General features: G+C 43.9%; 2 protein-coding genes across 3 annotated transcripts in view; one reads left to right on the forward strand and one right to left on the reverse strand.

Annotated features, from left to right (window-relative positions):
- LOC127585667 (GTP-binding protein 1-like) overlaps positions 1-9,559 on the reverse strand; it is a 30,379-nt gene extending 20,820 nt beyond the window's left edge. The window contains exons 1-3 of one of the 2 annotated variants that reach the window (XM_052043311.1): positions 8,858-9,559; positions 4,057-4,168; positions 282-462 (exon numbers count right to left, since the gene is read on the reverse strand). In XM_052043311.1, the coding sequence (XP_051899271.1) occupies positions 282-462; positions 4,057-4,168; positions 8,858-8,995 (431 nt within the window). In that variant the 5' untranslated portion in view covers positions 8,996-9,559. The remainder of the gene's footprint in view (positions 1-281; positions 463-4,056; positions 4,169-8,857) is intronic. The other variant, XM_052043312.1, reaches the window with a different exon arrangement.
- Positions 9,560-13,476: 3,917 nt separating this feature from the next.
- Positions 13,477-18,923, forward strand: part of josd1 (Josephin domain containing 1) — a 30,119-nt gene continuing 24,672 nt past the window's right edge. Inside the window, exon 1 of the mRNA XM_052043322.1 lies at positions 13,477-13,950. Within this exon, the coding sequence (XP_051899282.1) occupies positions 13,775-13,950 (176 nt within the window). The 5' untranslated portion in view covers positions 13,477-13,774. The remainder of the gene's footprint in view (positions 13,951-18,923) is intronic.

An 18,923-nucleotide genomic window follows, 5' to 3' on the forward strand; every position in this document is an offset into this window, starting at 1 on the left:
AGCTGGTCAGGTTTGGACTCCATTATTCCCTTTTGATTCACCTCTGACTGATACTCAACATCTAGGCTAACACACAAAAACTAGTTAATCTTACAAGCATCCAGAATTTAGCAGCAACAAATGAACTGCACCACAGAAGCAATCCAATGCTTTCAGGAAAGTAGGAGTGAGAAAGAAACAGTGATTTGTCCCAACATACTAAATAACACAGTTTGACCCGAGTATTTCCAGCTTCTTAATTTTGTTAAGAAAAATTAATTTTACTATCTTCAGTTTCTTACCTGACCTCCAAAAAGTCATTCTCCCCAACTCGTTTGCGCACCAAGTAGTCAGCCACTTTCCCACCCGCCTCCTGACGTTCACGGAGAAGAATTAGATCAGAGTAGATCTGCTCAGACAGACTCTTGACGGTCGCCACAGATGCTTCTATGTCATCATCATTCAGTCCATATTTCTTGCCATCTGGAATAAGAACCCAGGGATTAAATGGAGCATGCCGCAGTTACCTTACTGCCCTATTCACTAATTTTCCTTCTATAATTGTATGGTCTTGTTTCCAGAAGGAACTAAAAAAAATTTGACCCAGTCACACTATTCACTGTGATGTACTTCCAGCCAGAAAAAATTGCAAAGTTGGGAAAATAGAAAGAGTAGAACTTAGTTTACCCACGTGGCAGATCAGCCATATGACATTAATTGAAGATGGATGCTTGTAGCAGATCCTTCAGTATTTTCTGGCCAAGAATTTTAAACCAAGAGTTGAATCAGAAGACAAATACAAAATATAACTGTCAGAGTCGGTCATACAACAGGGTAACAGGCCATTTGGCCCACCACATCCATGCTGGCCAGAGGGCACTCATCTATATTAATCCCATCTTCCAGCACTTGGCCTGTAGCTTTCAATGCCCAAGTCAAGAGCTCTCTAGACACTTCTTAAATGCCTTCAGCAACTCTGCTTCCACCATTCTCTCCAGCAGTGCATTTCAGGTACTCACCACTCTGCATAGAAAAGGACCCTTCAGATCCCCTGTAAATATCTTGCCCCTAACCCAAATCTATGTCCTTTAGTTTTATTCATCTCTGATAAAGGGGAAAAGATTCTTACAGTCTGTCCTATCTATACCTTCAATTTTATATACTCAATCACATCCTCTCTTTACCTCCTCCGCTCCTGGGAGGAGGGAACTAGCCTCTCCAGTCTCTCCTTACAAACAGAATGGTCCATCCCAGTCAACATCCTGATGAATCTCCCCTGCACCCACTCTCGTGTGGTCACACCTTCCCGATAATGTGATGGTCAGAACCACATGCAGTAGTCAAGATGAAGCATGACCAATGTTTTATGCATGTTTTGAGCACAACCTCCCTCTTGTTGTATTCAATGCCCTGATTAATGAAAGCCAGCATCCCATATGCCTTCTTAACATTATCTATCCAAGCTGCTACATTCAAGGATCCTAGAACTTGCATACCAAGGTCCCACTGTTCCTCCCTAGGATCTTGCCATTTAAGATACATCTTGGCCTCATTCACACTCTGGAAATGCATCACCTCACATTTTTCAATATCAAACTCCATCTGCCATTTCTCATCCCATTTCACCAAAGCATCGATATCACCCTGTAGTCCAAGACTACCCTCCACACTGTCAACAACTTCACCAATCTTGGTGTCATCTGAAAACTTACTGATCATGCCACCTAAATTTACGTCCAAATCATTCATGTACATTACAAATAGCAAAGGTTCCAGCACTGATCCCTGTGCAACACCACTAGTCACAAGCATCCATTCACAAAAACAACCCTCTACAATCACCCTGTTTCCTATTGCCAAGCCAATTTTGGATCTGGTTTGCCAACTTGCCCTGAATCCCATGGGCTCTACCCTTTCAGACCAGTCTCCCATGTGGGATCTTGTCAAAGTCCTTATTGAAGTCCATGTAAACTACATCTATTGCACTGCCCCCATCAATACACTTACTTCCTCAAAAAAAAATTCAAATTGGTCAGACAAGATTTGCCCTTAACAAAGCCATGTTGGCTTTCTCCAGTTAGTCTCTGCCTTTTCAAATAATCATGAACCCTGTCTCTCAATAATTTCCCCAATACTGATTTTAGGCTCACAGGTCTATAGTTACAAGGATTTTCTCAGCTGCCCTTTTTGAAAAGGGAAGGAGGGTGGGTGGGGTGGGGGGTGGATTAAAAGGGGAGAGAGAAGAGCACATTTGGCATCCTCCAGTCATCTGGTACAGAGCCCCAACAATCTTTCCTTGTCTCTCAAAGTAACCACAGTTTCATTTGTGAATATTGATGAAAAGTATTCATTTAGGACCTCACCTATATATTCTGACTCCACATACAGATTATCCATTGTCCCTAATGGACCCTACTCTTCCCTGGTTATTCTTTATCCTTAATATATACTTATAAAACACCTTCAGGTTTACCTTAATCCTGTCTGCCAATGATATTTTGTGACCCCTTTCCCAATTTTCTTTTTAAGCATCTCGTTGTACATTTTACACTCTTGATGGGCATCCCTGTCTTTCGTTCTCTATACCTGCCACACACACTTCTTTCCTTTATCCAACCCTTGATATTCAAGGTTCCCTGTACTAGTTACCCTTGGTTTTCACCCTTACAGGAACATGATGACCCTGAATATTATTTCTCCTTTGAACATTTCCCACTGTGCAGATGTAAACTTACCTCCTAGTAGATGCTCCCAGTTACTTTTGCCAGTCTTGTCTTAGTTTAATGAAATTGGCCTCTGCCCACTAAGATATTTATTCCTGGTCTATCCTCATCTTTTTCCATAACCACTTTGAAATTATTGGAGTTATGGTCACTATCTCCAAAAAATGATACCCCACTGAGTCTCCCTCCATGTGACTGGCTCCATTCCCCAAGACAAGGTCCAGTACTGCTCCTTCCCTCAGTGGTCTACTACATATTGTGTAAAAAGCTCTGAGCCTTTTACACTAAGACAACCCCAAATAATATCTGAGAAATTGAAATCTCCTAGTACTACAACTTTATTTTTAATCATCTCTCTTTGCTATTTTCCTGCACATTTATTCCTCTACCTCCTGCTGACTGTTCCGTGGTCTGTGATACACCCTCAGCAAACTGACCACACCCTGTTTGCTCCTTATCTCTATCCAAATGACCTCATTTGATGAACCTTCTAGGACATTCTCTCAGTACTGAAGCAATACATTCCTTGACTAACAGTGCAATGCCAGCTCATCTTTTACATCACCCTGTCTTGCCTGAAAGTTCTTACTATGGGATACTGAGGTACCAATCCTGCCCATCTTTCAACCATGTCTCAGTGATGGTAATGATATTGTAGTCCCAGGTGTTAATTAAGGCTTTGAATTCATCTACCTAACTAGTTGGATTCCTAGCATCAAAATAGATGCAATTTAGCTTTGCATTTCCTCATGTGCATTTATCCTTCTGCATTGCCTGCTGCACTACTAACCTTTACTCTTCTGAATGACTATACCTCCCCTTCTGAGCATCTTCTCTGATCCCCTTTCCTCTGCCAATTCAGTTTAGACCTTCCACAAAAGCACTAGCAAACCTTCCCACTGAGATGTTGGCCCCATTCCAATTCATGTGCAAACTATCCTTTCTATATAGGTCCCACCATCCCCAGAAATGGTTCCAATGATCGGGGAACATTATGCACCATCACCCCGTAACCCCAGCACAATCTTTTCAGCCACACATTCATCCTATCTAACCTTTTATCCCTATACTGTACCTACTAGCTCCAAGTCCAGAATGGTAACTAAAGGAAATGGAACTGCATACACATCAATTGTCACCACTGCTGAGAAAAGCCATATGTGGTGTCCAACATAGGAAAGAAGATAAAAAAAAATCATCATCTGACAAGCACCAACAGTGGTGTTCTATCATGAAAGCTGTGTATGCCATTTGAGAGATGCAAGGGAGTTGAATGAATAAATTGAAGTTGAAGGTATAAATAAATGCAAGGGAACCGTACAAATTATCAGTAAAGAAAAACTTTAAACTTTACCAGAGCCTTGGCCGATCACATAGATGGTTTCCCCACACCCCTCATCCACTCGCTCTCTCAGCTGCTTCAGCAAGCAGTCATACTGCTCCGCACTTGGGCTCACCAACACAAACTAGACAAGAAGAGAAAATAACTGCAGGATTTCCCATATAAATTGATTGTCAGTCAAAAGTGAAGCCTTCTTGCTAAATATAAAGATGCAATGCTTCAGTTTCAACCATGTTTAGCTCTGAACAGTATCATTACAGATTTTTACAGCGTCCTCTTACACAAATCAAGCAGCACTTGACAGTTACTCAAGGGCCACACTTTGATGGTACATGGAATGTTAAATACAACTAAAATCTGAATTAAAAGTGAACCCACTAACAGCAGGAAGAACTTCAAATCTGCAAGTGCTGGAAATAGGCAAAAGTGGAAAGCCCTAGAAATACACAAGTCAGTTGACATTTCAAATAAGGGATTAAACCCAAACTGTTAACCTGTCATTTTTTTTAGAAAGAGATTAGGGCACATAGATCTGGGATTCTTGTTCAATCAATGGTAGGATATCAGGTTTGTGCATACTACAATGACTGCACAAAACATTGCTGTTGTGAAACAACAATGACAAAAGCACAATATTTAAACGCCAAGATTTTCCTATAGCTTCAGTCAGATGTTATCAGTTTCAATCTCACGTTCCACATCAGATCACACTTTTTAATTATGTTCAGTCTCAGTTTACCTTTCCTTTATTTCATCACTCTACATTCTGCCTATAATTATTGCATCTGTTTGACTAATTTTCCTATGTTACTGGTACTCAGCATGGACACTTTCAGTTTTCATTCCACTTACTATCTTTCACATACAATTAAACAGATCTCTCATTTTTAATATTACTTTGCAGTTAATCCAACTCACTCTACAGTTGTCTTGCCAGAACTATAGAAATCTTTGATTTCACTGGATTACTGCACATAGTTTTGGACTCCTTATCTAAAGGAAGAGTATACTTGCAGTGCAGAAAATGAATGGGTTGTCTTATGAGGAAAGACCAAGTTGATTGGGCATACACTTGTTAGAAAAAAAAAGGTAACCTTATTGCCACATGAGTTGGAGAGGATTTTATATAATGGACAATGGAATTGATTGGATTGTTGCTCTGAAAATGGACTCAATATGCCAAACAGTCTCCTTCTAAGAGAAACACAAGAATAAAAGGACAGCCAGCTCTGAGAACTGGAGAGGTGTCACCCGTGTTGCTGCTGCAAAATCTTCCAGGTCAAGTGAACCAACATCAATGTCCTCTCCCCAGCCAACATCAAGGCTTTAATTTACACTCAGCTGGCTCTGGTGGCTTCTTTGGTTGCATACCCAACATCAGACTTCTAATAGAAGTGTGTTACTCCCAAGTTCCATCACAGCAAGATAATTACTAGGAATTACAAGGGTAGAAATAAAAAATTACAAGAATGTTCCAACATAGTCCTTGAAAAATTAACACATTCATCAACTAGTAAGCCTATGACCACTCAAAATGGAGAAAAAATTCAGAACTTCCATTCTCTTAAATCTGGATCATGCAGAAGCCAAGTAAAGCAGTAAAAGGACCATATCACAACCCATACTAACCACCCACCTAGTCAAGTACCCCCCACCTCATCAGTAGTAGAAATCTGCAGATACTATATAGGCCTCATCAGTCACCTTGGAACTACCGTGGAGCCCACAGGGTTGCCCAAGAGAAGAAGTCTTGTGAAACAAGGTAATGAAAACTCTGCTGCCCATATCCTCACTCTCACTGCCCCAATCACCTTTTCAGTAGCTGACCTATCTTGGTCCTGTAGAGAAGCAACACTTTGCTTTCAATTCTACGTCCACACTCTTCCTCATCTCTGCTTTCCCTCAGCATTACAAGATCAGTCCACTGATATCAGCATTTGTGTCACTCCTAAATTTACTGTTCTACTGTTGACACCTCTGCCTTCAACTGCCAGGGCCCCAAGCTCTAGATTTCCCTCCCTAAATTTCCCTACCTCACTCCTCCACAAAGACATTCCCCAACATTACCATTGGTAGCATCTACAAGAGGCTCTGCCTCAACAAGGCAACATCCAAAGATCCCTACCATCCAGGCCATGCCATCTTTTCGCAGTTAAAATAAGGCAGTAGGTACAGAAGCCTGAAGTCCCACACCACCAGGTTCAAGAACAACTATTTGCCTTCAACCATTTGGTTCTTGAACCAACTGGTAAAACCCTAATCACTACAGTTTAGCAACATTATGACCACTTTGACTGCCTTGCACTAAAATGAACTGTTTTTTTTTGTTCTAATTGTGTTCTTTCTTGTAAGAATTGTGTACAATTTGTTTGTTTTTCTTGTGAAGGCTGCTTATATGATGCTGTGTGCCTGTGATGCTGCTGCAAGTAAGTTTTTCATTCCACCTCTGCATATGACAAACTCGACTTTGACTAGACCTATCTTCCTAAGATTTTGATCACTTGCCCCAATATCTCATGTGATGAACTATTTATGGTTGATAACATTCCTGTAAAGTACCTTAGAATTTCTTGTTATTTTAAGTAGTGCTAAAAGTTGGCTGTATAAACACTTTGGGGATATCCAGAGATACTGAAAAGTTGCATGTAAAGGTTGCAACTTGGGATGCTTTGCTGTATTAAAGATGGGATACAAATAGAATTTCTGGTCTATATTGCATGCACTGGGTCAATTAGACATGTGAAATGGAGCAAGAGTGAAATCTTTCTCTCACTGACCCAGCATCAGGCGGGGACATCACTCCAGATTCAGCCTGTCATTCACTACAAACTAAAGCACACAGTCAGCAACTAGCAATGTAATCCCAGGGAGTGGGTAGCAAATCAAGTTACTGTGGAACTTAGCAACAGGAGCCCATTCAGCCCCAGGGACAGCACAGTGGCACAGCCAGTCGTTGCTGCCTCACAGCTCCAGTCACCCAGGTTCAATCAGGATCTCTGGTGATGTTTGCGTGGAGTTACCATATTCTCTCAGTGACTGTGTGGGTTTCCCCCACGTGCACCAGTTTCTTCCCATGTCCAAAGGTATGAAGGTTGACTTGCCACTATAAATTGTATAGGTCAATGGCAAAATCTGGGTGGAGTTGACAGGAATGGGGAAATAGAGTGAACTTGAGTTCAAAAGCCACGAGCTAACGTTGCAGCTCTATAAAACGCTGGTTAGACCACACTTAAGAGTATTGTGTTCTGTTCTTGGTGTCTCATTATAGAAAGATTTGGAAGCTTTAGAGAGGGTGCAGAGGAGATTTACCAAGATACTGCCTGAATTAGAGAACAGCGAGCTGAAAAAGCGAGCTAGGGCTTTTCTCTTTAGTGGCAGTGGATGAGAGGCGACTTGATAGAGGTGTACAAGGTTATGAGAGGCATAGATAGAATGGACAGCCAACCCTTTCCCCCCACAAGGCAGCAATAGCCAGTACCAGAGGATATCTGTTTAAAGTGAGAGGAGGAGAGTTTAGGAGAGATGTAGATTTTTCCTCCCACACAGAGTGTGGTGGGTGCCTGGAACACATTGCTGGGGTGGAGGTAGAGGCTGATACAATAGAGACATTTATAAGACTTAGATAGGCACGTGGATGCAAGAATAATGGAGGGTTATGGGCTATGTAGAACAGAAGAGTTAGATTGATCATTAAGTATACATAGGTCAGTAATAACATCGTGTGCCGAAGGACCTGTACTGTTCTGTACTATGTTCTAATAGGATACAGTTAAAATTAGTGAGCTGGCAGAGGTGGTGGCCTTTTCAACCTGTCAAATTTATGCTGTAAGAATGTGGAAGGATTTACCACTGATACGTAATGCAACTACAAATATTCCTCTATCACTCATCATTTTTATTTAACAAAAACAATTAAAATTAACAATTGGCCCACAGTCATTGCAATAAATATGTCAAATTTCTGTCACTTTTTTGCATATACAAGTATTTCTTAATTTCACCGCTTAAAAACAAGAGCCAGATATTTCAAGAGACTATCCTTTTGTCCCAAACTCTAACAAGTGGAAATAATTTCTCCTTATCTGACCTCAGTACCCCTTAAGTTTGAAAATTCACCTATTATGAATTCTAGAGAATAAAACCTAGTCCGTGTAATTAAACAGTATAACAATACTTAGATTAGATTGTAGTAAATCTATCCTCCCATGCTCAATCTCCCCCTCAAGTCCCACTTTTATGCTGTGCTGTGGCATCCAGAACTCCTCACAGTGCTTCAGAACCATGCAACAAACAAGATGTTGGAGGAATTCGACCGGTTAAAGCAGCATCTGTGGAGGGAAATGGACAGTCAACATTTCGGATGAGACCTAAAACATCGACTGTCCATTTCCCCTTCCACAGATGCTGCCCGACCCGTTGACTTCACCCAACATCTTCCTGCTCCAGATCCCTGCACCTGCAGCCATTTGCGTCTCAGGAACCGTGCAGTCCGACGACGAACAGCTCCAAGGACAGGAGTACAAGGAGGGGGAAGTGGTCCAGGTACCTAAATGATCAACAAGTCTGCTGGCTTTTATAGCAGAAGGGCAGCGTCCCAGCAGACGCTGACACTGCCCGGACGTGCCTCTGACAATGTATGGTGGTCTTGAATCAGTGGACCCAAGGGGGAGAGGGGGGTGTTGTCGTGACCCCCCTCTCCCCCCCAGCCCAGCTCGGCGCCCACCGTTGCTCGCTGCGAGGCCTGCAACGTTGCACGGACGCTCGGCGGTGATGATGTCGGTGTCGCCCGTCCCCCGCCGCCCACCGCCTTTACCTTGGACGCCAAGTCGGGCTCCAGCTCACCATTGACATCCTCGTCCAGCTCGCCGTCCTGCTCGGGGGCGAAGATGCTGGGCAGCTCCCCGGCGCCGGACCCGGACCCGGCCTCGGCCGCCACAGCCGGCGCCGCCATTGATCCGGGGCCTCTCAGGAGGAGGCGGGACCGCCGGGCGCTCTTTAAGGTTTCTTTAAAGGTGAATAAAAATCCGCCGGTACAAAAAAGCCTGGCGCCTTCAGCCGGCTGTTTCGAGGGCCCCCTCCCTCCTCTCCTCAGGCAACTGTTTCAAGTCCCTCCCAGCCAGGTCTCTCCTGTCGGCCGTTTCAAGGCTCCCCCTCCCCACCACCACACGCCGGCTCTTCGGGCGGCTGTTTCAAGGCACCCCGAACACTGTTTGCAAACAGCGGCCCTCTGAAGCGTCGCGTCGCACCGCTCCGCCGATTTAAATCGCGCTGCTCTCCTGGCCTCAAACGCAGATTTCCTTCTCATTGTCCCACACGACAGGATTTTAACGGAATGTTCATTGCGGACAAACTTGTTAGACGCGCAGGTGAAAAGGCGGGACATGTATTTAGCAATGGCTGTTCAAGGTGGAGGAGATGGGCGCGTCCGGGAGGCGGGCTGGTTGAGTCAAGTTTGGTTGAGCTGCGGGAACGCCCAGAGCGTGATTGACATGTACATCTACCTATAGGCGACGGATTTGCCAGGCCAATCAAGGCACTGTCCAATCGGTGGTAGATAAATGTGGGACATGGCTCCTGTCAATCACTTTTCCATTTGTTCTTGATGCAACTCTGCTGCGATGAAATGCAATTACACCGCAACAAACGGCACAGTAAACAATGGGATTGTTTCTTCTACTGGGGATTTTTGCTTTCTGATGCAACACTTGACACTCATGGCAATAACCATAACTAGTATTTATGCAGCTTATATAACCTGTAGGTGAAGTGTTATCAAACAATGTAATACTGAGTCACACGAAATTCTGCGGATGCTGGAATCTGGAGCAATACACAGAAAGTGCTGGGGGAACTCAGCAGGTCAGGCAGCATTTGTGCAGGGAAATAAACAGTCGACGTTTCGGGCTGAGTCCTGATGAAGGGTCTTGCCCCGAAACGTCGACTGTTTATTTCCCTCCACGGATGCTGCCCGACCTGCCGAGTCCCTCCAGCACTTTTTGTGTAACACCAAGCCTCATGTTTGATCAAAGAGCTAGTTGTTTAGGAACATTTTAAAAAAGGAAAGAGAAGCAGAGAAGTTTGAGGGAAATTCCAGATTATAAATCCTTAGTAGCCAATGGCATGGCCTCACGAATTGGAATGAAGGAGTATCTGGGATATTAGGGGGAACAGAGATTGGGAAGAATGACTTAAATAGATTTTTAAAAAATCTATCCCTATGACTGCACCTTCAAGTTTCTTCCATTTGAAGAAATAGTTTTCCTATATATAGGAAATAATTGCAAACATACATTTAATTGTATTAAAGTTGGTGCCATATCTCAAAAGTGGAAATCCATTGAATTAAGGTGATAAATTATTTAAATCTTGAAAATTGTCACAAATATAGTGCAAGATTATTCAAATCGTATTCAAAGCTTCAATGCCATTCTCAGAGGCTTGTACAGTTGAGTAAACTGATGAAAGATAAATAAGACATACAATTGTACATTTTCCTTAAAGAGGTAAAGTGCACTTGAATTGTAGTCAATTGTTATAATGTAAGAAATGTGGTAGCCAATTGGTACCTACAACAAACAACAATGCAAATATGGCCAAATAACCTATTTTCAGTGATGATTGAAGAATAGATATTGGCCTCAAGACACTGGAGCACCCCTGACCTCCTTTGAAATGCGTCAGGGATCTTTTACATCCGTGAGAGAACAGAAAGGGATGATTCATTTGAAGGATACCATTTTCGAACCTAGAGTACAAAAGGAATTGACGAGATTTCCCAAAGCTGTTACACAACAAATGAAACATTAGTTACGTCATGTCCCATTTGTATATAGGAAAGGTGGTAGCTGATTTGGGCGTAGCAAGATCACACAAACTGCATTATGATAATGACCAGTATTAATCATGGCTTGATGAGTAACACACTTGTTGTTAAGTCAGTAGCTTATGGGTTCAAGACCCATTCCAGAGACTCGAACACAACTGTCTCAGTTAACTTTCCATTCCTTGAGGGAATGCTGCATGAAGGAGATATTAACTGAGGTCCCCTCTGTTCTCTTAGGTGGACATAGAGGCTCCATGGTCCCATTTTGAACACCATGTAGCTACTATTTATCCCTCATCCAACATCATAAAAAACAGATAGTTTTGCCATTATCTTGTTATTGTTTGTGGGTGCTTGCTGTGCACAACTTTATTTCTGAATACAGTAGTAAATATTCTTCCAAAATACTCTTTTTTCTGTAAAACAGTTAAGATGTCCTGAGGAAAAACATGATGATGCTGGAGGAACTCAGCAGGCCAGGCAGCATCTGTGGAGAAAAGCAGGCGGTCAATGTTTCGGGTCAGGACCCTTCTTCAGACTTCTTATTCAGACCCTGTGTTACAGGGTCGTTTGTTCTGGCAAAAACAATGACCCCCAAACCAATTGACCTGAAAAGCAGTTGGAGCAGTTGAGACACATAATGTTGCCAACTCTAGTCCCTAAACGTTTCATTATATTTCTCTTGCCTTCAACTGCCCTACCCCCACACTACAGCCTTCGGTCCCGCATCATGTACGTCCCAAAAATATTCCACCTTTCCATTTCAACTGGGAAATTCAATAACCAATTCAATGTTTTTTTTCTCTGTCTCTCTAGATTGAGGCCATTCAGTCTGTTGTCTCTGTTTTCCTTCCTTAGACCACTGTCTGTTCCTATCCCATGTACATTCACCTCCATACCTATCCAGTTCTTTCATCAGCTTATCTGCTGCTGAAATCCTCACCTCTGTTTTTATTTTATCCTCTGGACTCTGTCATTCTGTTTTCAGTAAAACTGAGGTAACCAGAGACATCGCTACCCGTGCCGTAACTTGTAGCCCTCTGCTTGCTGACCTGTATTGGCTACCGATAGATGGTGCCTGACCCACTGAGTACTTCCAGCGGATTGTTTGTTGCTCCAGCATCTGCAGTCCCTTGTGGTTCAATTTTTATATTCTCATTCCTGGGTTTTAAGTCCTTCCACGGTCGTAAAACCTTTGCACCTTCCTCCAGTCCTACAACCCAACCCTCTGGGATCTCCTGTGCAACGTCTTGGGATGCATCATTATTTAGAGTTGCTATACAAGAGAAAAGATTGCTGTTAGTAAATCACCCACTGCAGCCCAACTCCTGTATTTTTATAAGCCATTGACAGCTGTTCAAATAACAGTTAAGATGTTTATTATCTTTCTGCTGGGTTTTGCACACAGTTGGCCGAAACTTTGACCAACTCATGAAGGGAGATAGCAATCCCAAGGAGAACCAGAAGGGGGCGGGACGTTGGGGGAGTTGGCGTGATGACGTCACTGCGCGATTGGGGCCGCGATGTTTTCCCCCCACACGACTGACGTCACGGCGGTTGTGTGTGGGGGTGACGTAGTGCGCAGGCGGCGGCGGCGCGGTGAGCGGAGCCTGGTGTCTTGGGCTGTCGGTGTGTGTTCGGCGCGGACGGTTGCGGGCTCGGTTCTTTCCTTCTGCGACGAAGGCTTGGAGTGTGGGTCCGTTTGGCTGGCGGCCTGGAGTCGGCTGTGCGAGGCGCGAAGGAGGCTGGAGTCTGTTTGCTGCCATAGACCGGAGAGAGGGACAACGCACAGGAGGATCCCAGGGCACAGAGCGACTCCGGGACACTGGTGGATCCTGAAGCACGGGGGGTAATCCCAGGGCAAAGCAGGAATCCCAGTGTGGTTCCCAAGGTAGAGGAGGGTCCCAGTGTGGTTGTACACCGAGCAAAGCAGGATCCCTTTGTGGTTCCCAGGGTGCCCCAAGAGTAAATCCCAGGGGAGAGTGTGGTCTCTCCCCACCCCCCCCGAGTAAATCCCAGGGGAGAGTGTGGTCTCTCCCCCCCCCCCCGAGTGAATCCCAGGGGAGAGTGGGGTCCCCCCCGCGTGAATCCCAGGGGAGAGTGTGGTCCCCCCGAGTGAGTCCCAGGGGAGAGTCGGGTCTGCCCCCTAGTGAGTCCCGGGGAGAGTGGGGGTCCCCCGAGTGAGTCCCACGGGAGGGGAGGGGGGTTCCAGTGTGGTTTCTGATGTGGAGGGGGATCCCAGGAGTGATTGCCAGGGCAGTGGGCGATCTCAGTGCATTTTCCAGAGTGGGTTGATCCCAGTTTGGATCCCAAGGCAGAGGGGGAATTTAGCGTGGTTCTTGAAGTGCAGGGGGAGTCCTGGGGTGAGTTGAGGCTATCAAGAGGATCTTGTTGAAATTCCAGGACATGTCGACCGCAGGAACAAGCACAGAAGCAACGAGGGAGGCCTTTGGAATGGCCTGGAGGCCATGCTAAAGATCTGAGAAGAATGCAACCAGAGAGACAGATCCCTCTGCAACTAAGAATATTCTCACAGCAAAAGTTGAAGCTTATTGAGAAATTATAGATACCGCATTGGAATGGCTGATCCGCAGGGAACAAAACATTGACTTTTGTCTTAAAAGTTTTCTATTTGTAGGAGGGAAGTGTCCTTAAGAGATTCTGCAATTTCTGACCTTTCTTCGTTGGAGTTGTACAATATATTTTTAAGAACCAGGAAGTAACCATGACAAAATTTTGAATGTCACAGCTTTTGTTTGAATATTACAGAATTGTGAAGATACTCAATGCTACTGCTCAGAAGTCTTAACATGACTATAAGGGTCCTGGAATGTGAACTGAGGTCGGGGTGTACTTTTTCCTGAGGTTTGACTTCATTTCAGACAGTTCGTTTTGCTGAACTGAAAGATGAGCTGCGTCCCCTGGAAAGGAGATAAGTTAAAACTGGACTCCGATGTGCAGCCACCCACTTTGATTTACCATGAGAAGCAGAGAAGAGAGCTGTGTGCACTTCATGCTCTCAACAATGTCTTCCAGGACGGGAGGGCATTCACCAGAGACACACTGCAGGAGATTTTTCAGAGGTACTTGAAACAGGAGGAAGGGATGTTACTGAATCCTATTGTAGTGTGGATTAAATTGTGGAGTTGCTGGGCAATGATTATGCTCGGCTAATGTTGACCAAGGCTCGGTGGAAAGTTGAGGTAGAGGATAGTGGGTTCAAATCCTACTCCAGAGACAAGCCAATGATGTAGGCTTACAGGCTACTGCTATAATTTGGAAGGATTGCACTGAAAGGTGCTGTCTTTTTTGGATAAGATTTTAAACGCAGATTCTATCTGCTTTCTAGGGTGGATGTTAAAGAGCCCATAGCTCCTAATCAAAGACAAGCATGCAGTTCTCATGTGGATTCAATAGTCCTCATTGAGTGTAAAGTTTTTTGATTTGTCTTGAAAGCACTTGAAAGATGTTTTAAAAATGCGAGACCTTTTTTTTCCCTCTATCATTGGACACATTGACATTTCAATGATGTTACAAAGACAAATCAAATTACAGCACACAAGGAATTGAAAGCAAAATACTGCCGAAGCTGGAAATTGGAACTATAAGTGGAAAGTGTTGGAAGTACTCAGTCAGGTGGCATAGATATAGTGAAAAATAGTTTTTGTCTGATTAATCTTTCATCAGAATTTGAAATAGAAAGCTAAAAGCTTTTTAGTTTGCAGAGAAAGGGGGAAGGACAGGGAGAATGAAAGGGATGATCTTTGATAGTGTGACCAGGAGATACTGAATGACGTAAGTGGTGGTGGTCCAGCTAGAAGGTGGTGGCAAAGGTTAGTAAATGACAAAAGGTATGAATGGGGGGTGGTGGATACGCACAGTGAAATCTGAAATTAGCAGGAGAGGACATAGGAAAAAAAACTGAGCTCTGGAAACGTAAGATACGAGACTGGAGTGGGTGATTACCTCGAGTAGTTGAATTCATCGTTGAGTCCAGAAGGCTGGAATGTGCCTAGTGAATAGATGAGATGTTGTTCTCATATATAAAAAAAGGAACCAGGAAATGTTGGAAATATTCAGCATGTTGGGCACCATCTGTAAAGGGAGAAGTAGAGTCAGTGTTCCATGTCACAACATTAAATTTTCCGATAAAATTTTCCTTTTATTGGAAAATTTAATGTCATGAAATGTTGCTTCTGTTTCCTCTCCACCAACGCCATTTGACCTCTCAAGTATTTCCAGCATTTCCTATTTTTTATTTCAGATTACCAGTATCCAAGTTCTTTGCTACTTTTCTAATGTTCCCTTTTATTCTGCTTGTGACCATGTTTTGCTAGTACCTCCTCTTAGGCAGTTCACAAACTGCAACACACACTGCGCCTGTAACAGAGAGCAATGACCCAAGGCATCTCAGAGAGCATTCCATAGAACAAGAATTCTTCAAAGAAGGCAATATATTTATGCTCCCCTCCCCCTCGCTTGGTTTTTCCTTCTCCATGCTCGGTCTCTCTTGCTCCCCACCTCCCGCCCCCTGCCTTCCCCACACGCAATGCTGAGGTTTTCTGGAAGGTGCAAACTAGGAGCAAAATCACTTCGATCTTAAATCATAGGAACATGCAGCACAGAAGAGAGCCATTCAATCCCTTGTGTCCTTTCTGCCCAATAGTGACCCATATAATTAAGATTTCTTTATTAGTCACATGTACGTCAAAACACACAGTGAAATACATCTTCTGCGTAGTGTGCTCTGGGGGCAGCCCGCAAGTGTTGCCATGCTTCCAGCACCAACGTAGCATGCCCACAACTTCCTAACCGGTCCGTCTTAGGAATGTGGGAGGAAACCGGAGCACCCGGAGGAAACCCACACAGACACAGAGAGAACGTACAAACTCCTTTCAGACAGCGGTCGGATCGCTGGTGCTGTATAGCATTATGCTAACCGCTACACTATCACACTACTCGACTCTTGGCTCATTGCCTTGTAGATTATGGCTTTTCAAGTGCTCAACAACTACTTTTTAAACGTGGCAAGCGTTTTTGCACCTCAAACTTTTAAGACTTTGAGTTCACATCTCCACTGGAAAAGCTTCTCTTCAGTTCCCCACCAGTCCAGTCCCCACCAGCTAATCAATCAGCAATCCCTAGCTTTCCCCTCTGCCGAGAGCAAAAAGGCCTTTTATAATTTCACACATTACAACATAGATGGAGATCACTGAACCCATCGGATCAGTGCCAGCACAGCAGTCCCTCTCCCCTTCCCTTTTCCCCTGAAACTATTCTCTTTGATGTGCCCATCAACTCCCCTTTAGTTCTTTTGCCATTTTCCTACACTAGGGGTAATTTACAATGAATTTACCACCATGTGGAAGGAAACAGAAGCACCCATGTGAAAACCCATGCAGTCACAGAGAGAATGGGCAAACTCCACACAGACAGCACCCAGGGCCAGGATCGTGGTTCCTGAAGCTGTGTTACGGAAACATTAACTACTGCACTGCCGTGCCTCCCTTCATTTGAATCTCCCCTTTGTTTCAAAGAAAACATAGCTACCATAGCCAGCCTCTCCTCATAGCTATAACCCTCAAATCTTGGCAATGTTCTCATAAATCTCCTCACATCCCCTCCAGTTGTACTGTGTCCTTCCAGTGGCGTGGTGGGGCAAGCTTTTTTAAACTATCCTTCTCGGAAGCCACATTTACAGTAGTTAAAGCACTTTAATTTTTATCCCTGCTGGTGAGGAAGAAAGAGCAAACTTGCACCTATCCAGCATCTAGCATGGCTTCAGAATATTCAATAGCATTTTTCAACTCAGGAATTGTAATGGTAAAGATTGGCTGTCCCTTTCACTGTGATGCACAAACCCAGGGAGTGCTCCCAAAGATTTCTTATTCAGCTGTAAAATGTTGAATATTATCAGCCCAGAGGTGAAGCCTCCGGTATTAGCTGTTGGATTGTTATGGGAAATGGAAGTGTGTTCAAACTACACTGAAAGCGATCACTCCAGTAATGTCAGTTTCATCTGACAATCGCACACGTTGATGGATTGCTGTGTTTTCTTTCATCCTTTGGGCAGGTAGTGCAGATGTCTCACAGCCCGAGAGACTCAGGTTCGATCCTGACCTCCGGGTGGAGTTTACACATTCTCCCTGTGACCATGTGGTTACCGTGCCCCCACCTCCCCCCCCCCCCTCCGTTATCCTCCCACATCTCCTATATCCTCCCATATCAAAGCCATTCTGATTGTTTAGTTGATTGGTTGATGTAAATTACCCCAGGTTTAGGTAGCTGGTGGGAGAATCAGGAGTATTAATGGGTATTTGTGAGAGAATAGATTAAAGGGAAATGTGGGGGAACATAGCAAGCATTTTAAATTATCTTTCTTGGAAGCCACATTTAAAGTAGTTAAAGCACTTTTCTTGTTGTCCCTTGCTGTTGAGGAAGAAAGAGTAAACTTGCACTTATCCAGCAGCTAGCATGCCTTCAGAATATTCAAATGTATTTTTCAACTCAAGAATTGTAATAGCAAAGATTGGCTGTCCCTTTCACTGTGATGCATGTACCCAGGGAACTGTTCTGAGAGCATGCATTGACTCAATGGGCCAAATGGCCTATAGAGGAACATTTGAAATAAATAAGGAAGTATGAAATATTTCTTGGAATATGCACTTCTCCAGTTGGGGGTGGGAGGCAGGCTTATATTGGCCGTCTTTGAGGAGATGATGGTGCATTGCCTTCTTAAGTCCTGTGGACCCACATTAGTGAAGGTATTCCCTTAGTACTATTATTCCAGAAATTAGATCCAGCAACAACAAAGGAACGGTGGTATATTTCCAAGTCAGAGTGGTGTGTGACGTGAAGGGGGATTTGTCGGTGTGGTCATCCCTGTGCCCCTTGTCCTTCTAAATGTGGTATACTGAGGAAATAACCACAGAAGCAGTTTGTCTGGGCTAGCCAGCCAGTGTTGGCGTTCATCTTGCACATGAGCTGTGGTCCTTATTGCTTGTGCATCACGAAGTCTGCCACCTTTCATCAGCACAGCATCATTCCATCTCCATCCAGCCTCAATCCATCTGTTGTTGAAGGTCATGTTCTACACTCAGCTATATTGATACAATCTTGAATGGTTTCCCAACCTACAGCCTTCATAAACTCAACAGAAACACATATCGTATACATTCAGTGTCCTAGACGCACATCTACCCTGTATTCTCTGAACAGCACTGCTTTCCAGCGTCCAAACCCATGAGGTTTAGTATCCTCATTCTTTCAGGCTTCACCCTGCCCCATATGTAACTTACCATACTCTCTGTAGGACCTTCTGGGAGCTCCACAGTCCTCTAAGTCTGACCACTGGATATACACGCCTCCTTTCACCCATTTGTGGGCAGCTTGCTTTCATTTGCCGTAAGCTCTAGAACTTGCTTATATCTCCACTTCCTTTTCTAAGACCTTAAAGCCCAACAGCTGAACCAAGCATTTATTAACTCCTGCTGCTGCTTTTTTGGACAGTGTCATTTTATTTTGATTAAGCTTCTTTGAAGACCTTGTTTTTTTCCATATTCAGGGCTACCTAACCCTGCTGTGCCCACACAGTTCTCATGTATATTTTGTTCACTTTTGCTTTAGCCACTTATCTCTAGAAAGTAAACCAAATATTGATGCAAGCTCTTGACTGTTTCTGAAGCTGTGGCATGCACTACCACAATCAACATTTTCAAACTTATTCCCTTTGCTCCCTGCCCTAAATCTTACATTTACTCCTGTAGTATTGTAGTAGTGTTTCACTCTCACTCTGAATCTCTGAGCTTCAACAGAAGCTGTTGGATTCAAGTCCCACTGCATAGATAAGTGTATAAAAGCTTTGGCTGTTGTTGGAGCTGCTACCTTGTAAGTTCGGTGTTAAATCATGACCCTGTCTACACACACAGCTAGATGTAAAAAAAAATGCTCTCGGCAAAACTTTGAAGAATATTTTGAATATTTTTGAAATAAGTTAGGGGTGATCTCCCAATCATGACAACAGCCAAAACAAAAGTCAGTGACATTTGTGGGAGCT

Source organism: Pristis pectinata, chromosome 33 (assembly GCF_009764475.1).
Source record: "Pristis pectinata isolate sPriPec2 chromosome 33, sPriPec2.1.pri, whole genome shotgun sequence".
In the NCBI taxonomy this organism is placed as follows: Eukaryota; Metazoa; Chordata; class Chondrichthyes; order Rhinopristiformes; family Pristidae; genus Pristis; species Pristis pectinata.